Source organism: Myotis davidii, unplaced genomic scaffold (assembly GCF_000327345.1).
Source record: "Myotis davidii unplaced genomic scaffold, ASM32734v1 scaffold143, whole genome shotgun sequence".
NCBI lineage: Eukaryota > Metazoa > Chordata > Mammalia > Chiroptera > Vespertilionidae > Myotis > Myotis davidii.
This window is the reverse complement of record NW_006294876.1, coordinates 7,743,231-7,753,714: the sequence shown is the minus strand read 5'-3', so window position 1 is coordinate 7,753,714 and position 10,484 is coordinate 7,743,231. Positions and strand designations below refer to the sequence as shown.

Below are 10,484 nucleotides of genomic sequence, written 5' to 3'. Positions count from 1 at the left end.
TCCTCATGCGGGAGGTGGGCGTGGCCGTGGAGGCGGCGTTCGCGGCCGGCGTCTGCGGGTAACTGATCGGAGCGATGGCCTGCACCATCTCCCGGTCGTGTTTCACGATCTGCTTCAGGATCTCGTTCTCCTGGTTGTTGAAAACACCAGTGTTAAGATCCTTCTGGAACTTTTGCAGAAGAATTGAATTTTTCTTGCCTGTCAGCGAAAGAAAAATAAGCGCTTAGAAGGCCTACCCAGGACAGGCGGCAACTCCCGGGGACAGTGGCTCCTGCAAGCAAGCCCGTCAGTGTGCCCGCGGGCGGTTCCGAAGCCCAGTACTCACCTTCACAAACAGGGGTGGGGGGCCTGCCCTTGGCGCTGCCTGCACCATCCTGGAAAATCCCACCTCCCATCCAGGGCAAGTTGAAAAATCTGTAACGTGGCAAAAGCCATCTTACAGAAGAAATGGAGAGTGAGGGCTCCGGTGCAGAGCCGGAGGAACGGGCATTGGGGCCAGGATGGGCCTGGAATCAAGATTTGAGTTGAATGCTTCCTTTTCGAGAAAGGACAGTGGCACGCCCACTATGTGACAGGCCATGGGTAGGGTTATTTTATTCAGCCCACTCTTGGAGGCGTGCCCACGCCCACTGCACTGAGACAGAGGCAGGGTGAGGGCAATGCCCAAGAAAATGTGGCTCCTGAGTGACTGGGCTGGCAAGGGAAAACAGCAGATGTGACATAGATGTGTCATCCTCTACTAACCAGACACACCTGTCGCACGTGAATGCTGGACCCCAGCCCCTGGGCCTCACCCACTGCTCAGCCAGAATCGGCATTTTACTGAGCTCCCCATTGGCAGTCGGAGAAGCGAAGGACTTCGTTTTTGACCGGTGTCCTCCTCCAGTCTCCCTGCATCTGTCTCATCTCTAGGCTTTCAAACACACTGAGTCCCACCTGTGCTCGACCACTTCCATCAGAATGAGCAGACCTGGGGCCCGGTTTTGACACTGTACTAGCTAATTTCCCTCCAGGATTCTTCTGCGCCGCCCTCATTGAGGACCACATCACAGTCTTCCTAGTCTGACAGGCTGTGAGGGTCTAGTGCAGTGGTTCTCAATCTTGGCTGCACATTAGAATCACCTGGGAATCTTTTTAAAATCCTGATTTCTGGGCCTCATCCTCTGGAAATTCTGTTTCGTTGTGATGGGGTGAGGCCACACCATTAGTCACAAAGAAACAGAATTTCCGGAGGACGAGGCCCAGAAATCAGGATTTTAAAAAGATTCCCAGGTGATTCCAATGTGCAGCCAAGGTTGAGAACCACTGTTTGTGGCGGGTTCTCAGCTCACTCCAGAACTCAGTCACCATAACCATCACCCCTTCTTCCTGCCATTGTCTCCCCAGGGCTCTGCAGTTAGCAGACATTCTGTGGCAGAATAACTACCAGCACCAGGAGTAGGCTGATGAAAGATGGGAAATCAGTGACTTTCGATGACATCATTCATACCCAGGTGAACGTGGTAACTAAAAAGTGAATCAATTTGCCCAATCACTTAATAAAGTGTGACATCTAAAGGAACAAGAAATATTTTTGAATGAAAATATATGCTAAAATTTACTCAATGCTGAGAAAAACAATCATTTTAATTTTATTTTTGATCTTATTGATGTACAATTGACACACACATCCTATTAGTTTCAGGTTGCAATCATTTTAAATGACTGACAGAATGGATAGCTGTCTATCTCTCCTTTTAGAATTGACCTACCTTCCCAAAGAACAAACATCCCTAGGTTAGGAAAAATGTAAATACTTATTTAGCATATTCCCTTAACTAATTATAATATACATTAATAAGAAATGATGACAGTTGAGAAGGATTGCATTTCTTTGCGATCATGTGAAGAGTCAACATTTCATAATCTAATATCTGTGACCATGTGGAAAAATACTATAACTTTTATTGTTCTGTTAGCATTTTATAAGAATTAAAAATGCAAATGTTTGATGCTTACTAGCAATTTCATTGCCTATACTATTAATTATGAACCATTTCATGCAAACCTTTTTTATAAACTGCAATGAATTAGAGGAGAATAAAGCTGTATCAGATAAAGAGATATTTCCTATTGAAATAACCTAATTTTAATGCTTTCTCTAAAGATGTGGAGCTGGTTTAGGAAAAAGAATTTATATGCTCAGAAATTAATCTCTAGTTCTGCATGAACATTCATGCACCACAATGAGGGAAGTTATTTTCAAATTAAGTAAAGATGCTTTGAGGAGTACTCACTCCTTTGATGGGCACTATGCCCTGTTAAAGCTCTAAGTTGTCATTGTGAGTTTCTAAGGTATGAGTTAAGTCTAATGGTAATATCCAAATACTATCTTTTTTCTCCTGACCTAATTTCAGATCCTATGCAGTCTGTTATCCTAACATTGATGGAAGGAAAGAGGTGAAATGCAGCAGAAAAGCTCACATATCCATACATCAATCACAAGTCCTTACCTTTAATAAGAGTGAAGCAGTTGCAATACCTCTTTGCTTACTTTCAAGTGATCCCAACCCCATCTCCTTTGAGTTCATTATTCCTTCAACCCTCCCTACCTCTGGCCAATAAAATACGCTGTGCACCGGGTGCTGTGAATGTAATAGTGAGTTAGACACGATCTCTGCAGTTACAAAGCTGCGCATCCCTAGTGCAGTTACAGCACTAAAAGCTGGAACTTCCCAGGGATATGGGAGAACATATCTGGGTACTCAGCCTATCAGGGGGTGGGGTGTCTAAACTGAGAGGAAGATTAGTAGAGTTAAGCAGAGAACAGGGGCAGAGCAGGGCAGGATGGGGAGGAGGATCTGGGTGTGTAAATGAATGCATATTTCTGATATCACAGTGTCCCAGCAGATCTTGGGAAGTTAACTGCAAGCCAATCTAATGTAACGACTATGGCAACTAGTCTTTAAACTAGTGTAACCAATAAGGCTAATTTATACATTTTTATTTGAGAGCAGAGCAGACTAAATTGATATTTGCAAAGTAAAGCATCTATGTAGGACATTTATAGCAAGCCTTTTTTTCCACTTGAGTCTGCATTACAAATACTGCAAGAAGTTTCTACTGAGACAGTTATTTAACACAAGTTCTCATTTCTTAATATAAGGATAAAATGTAAAGTGGAACCTTAAAAAAATCCTTGTGGTAACTTTGGTTTGTAATGTAGACTCATACATTGGAATTTTAATTCTATTTTAATGCTATGTAGAATTTTTATCATTGCTTTTTACCTGAAAATTCAAATTGTATTGGCATCACTGGGGAAATCAGATTGCATAGCTAGTAAAAATAGAGATGAATAAGTAAACCTAGAACACTGAGAAGAGAAAGTTAGAGCCTCGGATCTTTCTAGAAATAGAGCTACAGCTAATTGCTACTTCTATGCAATTGAACAATCAGTTTGTGAACTAGCATCTGGGACTGATGACTGCAAATACGAATCAGCCCACTAGATTAAAACTGAACTGTGCATGAAGAAGACAAAACCAAAAAGACTACCTATCCGATCTAGTCGGTCAATGGCAACGGTCTCAAAGGCTCTTCTCATCATTGGATATTCCTCCAGGACCTCATTGAAGTTGTCCACAGAAAGTGAATAAAGACGGCAGTATGTGTCAGCTCGAACACTGGCAGTGCGGCGTCCCTTGGTCAGCAGGCAAATCTCTGTAAAAACAAGGAGGACAGATTTGTTTGGTCATTTTCTGTTAGAGGCCATTATGGCATCCCAAAATTAAAGGTAGAATCGCATGGTGTGAGAACCCAATGATTAGCAGCATCTTCTGTTTTACCAGCTAATTTTTTTTGACAATTAAAAGTATCCAATTGCCAACACTCAATCTTAAAATATTCTTCTTCTTTTTAAAACAATTGAAGCTTTGGGCTCAAAGGGAACGCTGAGACATATTTATCTTGCCTCAGGTTCCCATTCCATTCCCCTTGATATAACAACAACAAAAAAAGATGCAGGAAGTGAATAATAAATGCACAATAGAGTTGAAAACAGGAAGAAACCATGCTGAGGTAGAAGGTTTTTTTTTATGAATTCTGGACGAGAGGCAGAATGGTAAGAACTAGGAAAATTCCTTGGCACGTGGGATGGGGAAAGAGACAGCTGAACAAACTGGTTGAGCAATTTACAGCCTGGTCACCAGGTACAGAAGGTCACCAGGGTGGAAATCCTTGAGTGCCTAGCAAATGGCAAAACTGAGAAAATAAGAACTTTGCTTCCAGGGCGACCTTTCCTCCCCCAGTGTATTACTGGTCATCAGGTTTAGACCCCCTGGCTTTTATATCTCTGGTCATGTGGTTCGGACCCTCTCCTGACCTTTCCTCCCCTGGCATATTGCTAGGCATGTGGTTTGAGAGCCCCCTTAGAGGGGAAATAGAGGCCAGAGATAGCCTCACAGGAACCCCATGTAAGTCCTCACTGACCACTCCCTTAAGCAGTCAGCCCTAGAACTATCATCTTGGCCTCAGTTGTTTTTCAGATCCAGGCCCAGAGAAGCAGCAAAGCCAGACAAAGTGATGCCATGGCCGACATCAGGACCAGCTGCAACGACTAATGACCCCCTACATTGTGAACCTCAATTCATTTTAATAGACACCATGATCCTGAAAGGACACACCTGGGAAAGCTGATAAATATAATGTTGAGATCCTTCCCCGAGACCTCCAGATAAAAGCCCTCGAGACCAAGGACACGGTATATGCATCCACCTTGAAGAAAGTCCACTGGTGTCTCCTTTTTGAGTGTATTTTACTTACTTTTCTCTTAAGCTCTAATGGCTGCGGTGAGACTTGCAACCAGGGGAGCAGCAGGCAGTGGCAGCCCATCCTAGGCTAACCCCCTGAACCTGTCTCCAAGGCCCCCTTTTCTCTGACTTTTCACTGAGCTAACAGCAGCCCCAATCTGGCTCACTGCTGCCTCTGTGACATTTACTTCTCAGTGAGTCCATGCAGCCCAGCCTGGCTCACTTCTTTCCTATAATGTTTCTAGAGAGTCAAAGCAGAACACCACCCCCGCTCTCTCCTGTTGTTTCTTCTATCATAATCCCCTCCTTTATTTCACTATCGCACCTTCAATAAACATGTTCTCAACATCATCTGGACTCATGTTGTGAAATCATTCTTGTACAAAGTTAAAACCCACACACGAGGCCAGCCCAAGTCACATGTGCTCTGAGCCTGGTCCCTTTCCAGTGATGGAAAGCATGAGCAAATGGTAGCATATAGAAAGAAACCAAAATGAGCCCAAACTTTGGCTTAGAAAGTCCTATGATGAAGCAAAACTGGACCAGTGGAATGCATTACCGGCATGCCTTATGTAGTTCCTATATTTCCAATAAGATCAGTATAAAATTGTTATTCCATATCCACTGAGGGTGTCCTATTTAAATAACTTCTAAGGAGAACTCTTCATTGAAATTTAGCTTCCCAATATATGGTAAATAAACCTTTGCAAATTTGGATTTCCTTATTTACTAACTAAATAAATGATAAAAGCAATAATTTCATTTTCAAAATTTATTAATTGAATTCCTGTAGGCTAATCCTTAGGGTATCAGATGTACCAACTGCCCCATGCTATTTTTGTTGACATTAGTTAACCCTGATTATAAACATTTCATTTCTCCTGAGATTATTGTTACTTACATGAACAGTCATGTGATAAGGTAGGGCAAATAGCCTTAAGAGTTTGCAACAATATTTCCCAGACCTCTAAAACAGAGCTTAACATCACAGTAACACAGAGCTAGTCATGAACTTACAGCAGAAGTTTGTAAGGTAATGTGTTTAACCTGAGTTTCTAGAATGGGTGGGAAAATTTGTATGTGACTGCTTGTAGTAACCAAGGTAAAAGCTGCTTCTTTCTTTTGTAACTGATGTCATGAAATAAAAGTACTCTCTTGTACATCAAAATGCTAATTTTCTACAAATTACTTAGGTTTCTTATCCACTGTCTCATAATAATGTGCAAGAAGAAATATCACTTTTTGGTTTTCTTTTTATATTTGTATCTATAATCTTTCCATCTTTACACTAATGAACTAGTAAAATAGTATTTCTTACGACATAGGAGATGGTAACATCTGGCTTAAATCAATTTGCATATCAAGCTTGGCTGGTAGAACCATTTTAACTGTCAAATGGAATTGAATAAAAATCTAAAGGAATTAAAAGTAGGATAAAATATTAAATAGATGTAAATTTTGTAGTATTTGATGTATTTTAAAATATTTTATATTTTTGAAACAGATATTGGATATAACATATTTTCAAATGTAGATATAAAGTGATAATTATGTGTACCTTGATTATATATACGATACATATTCTAATAAATAAAATCAATTTTGCTTTTTTCTAGATATAACTGATCATTTCAGCTCCTATAGACATAGTCATATTTGTACAATTATTAGTGTCCTCTACTACTGCTCATCCTGTTATTTAAGACTAGAGGCCTGGTGCACGAAAATTTGTGCACTGGGGGGGGGGTGTCCCTCAGGCCAGCCTGTGACCTCTCACAGTCTGGGACCCCTTGGGGGATGTCCACCTGCCAGCTTAGGCCCACTCCCTGGGGACATCCTTAGTGCTGCCAAGGAGGTGGGAGAGGCTCCTGCCACTGACCCTGCGCTCACAGCAGTCAGCCCAGCTTGTGGCTGAGTGGAGCTCCCCCTGTGGGAGCACACTGACCACCAGGGGGCTGCTCCTGCATTGAGCATCTGCCCCCTGGTAGAAAGTGTGTGTCATAGCGACCAGTCAATCTCGGTGGTTCTACTATTAGGGTCAATTTGCATATTACCCTCTTATTATATAAGATTATTAAGATCATCTAAAGTTACTGCCTTGTCAAACACACCTTAATTCTCCACCTATGTTTGGAGAGTTAACCTGTGTTTTTCAAGGCAGTAACTTTTCATCTGTCTTAAAACAGAGGATTAGGGTGATCAGCTGGGGTTCTGAGTATTGACCTAATAGTGGCCCTTCAGACAAGTTATTCATTGACAAAGCTGTAATGAGGACGAACTAAAATAGTGCCTATAATGTGCCCAGTATAAGCCCAGCACAGTATGGACACTACTTAAACATGAGTGTCCATCCTTTATCTCTTATGTCCTTTCTCCCTGTATGCTTGTGATTTGGGCTCTGTCTGCCAGAATTAAGAAAAAAAGTAATGCTTCATATATCATTAACTCTCCAAATTTATGAGGTGTATATAATCTCCCACACCCTCCACTCTCTCGCAAACAATTTGTTCATAAAGTAACCACACTGATTCCTTAGATTTGTCTCAAGTACTATGGTTTCACACCCATGAACATCCTTTCTTAAGTTCCCCAGGAAGAATTGATCTTTGTGCCTCCTCTCCACCATTATCCTCTTGCATCTCAGCCCTTACAACACATTAGTGGACTTATTTGCTTTTACGATATTTCTCTACACTCAACTATAAGGTCTTTAATGAAAAGTATAACAATCACATATGCAATTTCTAGCACTTACCACACATTTAATCACATAATATCACTTGATTCAAGAAATAAGGAATGAATGAATCAACAAATGTGAAGCAGAATTGACTTATACCAGGATGGAAATATTCTTCATAAAATGAGGTGCTCACATCTGAACACAACATTCCAAATAGCCATATCATTTTGAGGAGTTTTGACCCTAGCCACCAGAAGTCACATTGCTCTTATCATTTATCTATTATAGATTATGAATTTGCTTATGATATGACTATTTTATATTGTTGGATATGTAAATATCTCCATTAAGGTTTATATATTCCACTCCTTAACCTCTCATCCTTTTCCCTCCCTTAGGAGGTCTGTGTCTTAAAATTCCATTGTGACTTCTTCAAGTACCCAATGTCTACATATGATCACCTTTACACATTACTATCTATAAACTGTTATCTACTATATATTTATAGGGCCTGTCCTTGGCAAGTTAAAATACTTGATGGACTATCCCAGGAATTCTGAGAATACCTGTTGAGCAGGTAGGAAACATTGCTAGCCCCATGTTGGCCATGTGATAAACAGAAGATTAAAGAGGACCTGTTATGCGACTGGAACAGAAATCACACAAAAATATCAAAGCTAAGAAGGATAAGAGCATGGTTTCCCTACTTCTATCCAACTCTAAAAATCCACCAGACTACTGCAAGCCTTTCCTTTTGATTTTAAGTCTACCAACACTCAACTCTTTAAAAGTTAATCAAACACTTTGAATTATAAATGCCTTTAAAAGCAGCTAGCTTTTTAAAAATTCATCCAATGAATTCAGCTCTTAGATACCTCAAGTGTGTGTGTGTGTGTGTGTGTGTGTGTGTGTTCAAGTAATATCCTGATAGCTTTGTTTTCCTATGTGGTTTAATATCTTTACCCAAAATGAAAAAGAAAAGTACAGCAGAAATAATAGTCTAAATAGAAAAATATATTCATTATATATTTCTTAGGGGAGTCTATGACAGCAAAAAAAAATTGTCTCCCCAATTTTTCTCTGGCTTTCTCTTTTTCTTCCTTACACACATATGCACATACACGCATGAATAGTAAAATGGAGATTTAAGTAGACATTTCCTTGGTTTATTTAATGTAAAAGTTAATGCTCAACTGATTCAGACGGATTCTTTAGTGCAGCATTTCCCACACTTTAATATGCATAAGAATCCCCTGGGTCTGTTGCTGAAAACAGAGTAGGATATAGTTAGTCTGCGATGGGGCCCAAGACTGCGTTTCTAGCTGGTTCTTAGGTGATGCCAAGGATAGGTCTTTTTTTGTAAATGAAAAGTTGTAGCTGCCAGACCTACATCTACACCAGGTTTCCTTGTTTAAGATAATTTGGGAAAAGGTGGCAAGAAGAAATGGAAATTGAGTGACAGTATGAATTTAAGTCAACAAATGCTTTTACTGTAACCAGTACCTTGAAGGAAATTTGAGAATACAAAAATAAATGAAAGACACTGGCTGATCCTGTCTCAAAGAGTTTATAATTTATTAAAAATGCAAGCCTATTATATATAAAAAAGGTTGAGAATAATTTCAAAGCTAAACTGTCTGGTAGTGACTTTAATGTTGATACAAACTTAAAATTCTTATAATACAGCATTCATCATAGTACAGTTCTGTACACCTGTGGTGGCATGAAGGGCCTGGCGTGTTTAGGCTCTGCGGGAAGTATAGAAATTGCATTGCTTCACCATGAGGAAGGAGAGAACAGGAAAAGAGGAAGTGGGGAGAGGAAGATATCAGAGTGCAATCAGAGAAGAGTTTGGGAAGGGGTTTCATGGAATTGTAAGAACAGCAGCCGCAGGGTCACAGAAGTTTGATGAGGCATAGTGAATATTCCACCACGAATAAGCAGTCTGGTCTGGATCTACCATGTCACTGCAAAGCTTTTCAGGAGGGAATTTGTGTCTCTTTTAGGAAAGAAGGTCATGTGGGATGCAGTGGGTGTTCTAGACCTTTACTAGTAGGTATCATGCTGTACACGGGAAAGGCACTCCATCTCTCTTTCTTTCTTTCCCTAGATGGTAAATGTGTTCTCCTTCAAATCTTTTGTTTTATGACACAAGAATATCAATTCACTGTTGGCTTGTAAAATGAACTGAGAGGGAGGTTCTTAGCAGTTAAAATACAAATTTGTAAAGGTTTCGTAATAATTTCGGGTACAAGGTGATGGGGAGTTGTCTGATATAAAGCTTAGCACCCAGAACTGAAGTGTTCTCTTTGAAGAATCACTGTAAAAGAAGTTTCTCAAAAGAACGTGGAAGGTGATGAGGCATCTGATTGCGAACCTAGACATTTAAAAAAAATCACCAGAGGGTGTCTGTCCTGTGAGTCAGAACTTCAGTTTGTGTAGACGCTCAAGTATTTATACATATAAAACCCTAATATGCTGTGTCCCTCCAATCATCCTGTTGGTCGCTATGACATGCACTGACCACCAGGGGGCACACGCTCAACGCAGGAGCTGCAGTGATGTGCACTGGCCATTTACAAGGAAACAGCACCATGGACCTGTTGCTGACAAAGCAACACTCAGCTTCCCCCAAATGGGATACAGGCTCTGCCACCACCCCAGAGTGACAGCCCACCAAATTGCAGCCAATGCTGCCAAGAACCCATGGTGCAAAATGCGGCCCACAGCCCAGCCCAGCCCAGAAACAGTTACTGTGCATGCAGGGTAATGACATCATGTAGCAATTCCTGTCTTTCTCTCCCTAGTGACTAGCCTCCTTGGAGTTTCTTCAGCTCAGGAACACGACTTGCTTTATAGCCAGGTGCAAACATTTTACACTTTAACCAAATGTCTGTGAAGTGTTTTCCTGTGCCTCATCTCATTTGATCCTCACAGAAGTCCTGGAGTAGGTAGATAGGAGACTCGGTGGAATCCTATTTTCTTTTCATTAGCCAGAAAACAGAGATTTT

The 10,484-nt window shown here is 40.9% G+C and overlaps 1 protein-coding gene across 1 annotated transcript in view; it reads right to left on the bottom strand.

The window, feature by feature from the left end:
* Positions 1-4: 4 nt before the first annotated feature.
* Positions 5-10,484, bottom strand: part of HCN1 (hyperpolarization activated cyclic nucleotide gated potassium channel 1) — a gene marked incomplete at its 3' end in the record, with an annotated part of 290,284 nt that continues 279,804 nt past the window's right edge. The window contains exons 7-8 of the mRNA XM_006769486.1: positions 3,538-3,702; positions 5-198 (exon numbers count right to left, since the gene is read on the bottom strand). Coding sequence (XP_006769549.1) covers positions 5-198; positions 3,538-3,702 — 359 coding nt within the window. The remainder of the gene's footprint in view (positions 199-3,537; positions 3,703-10,484) is intronic.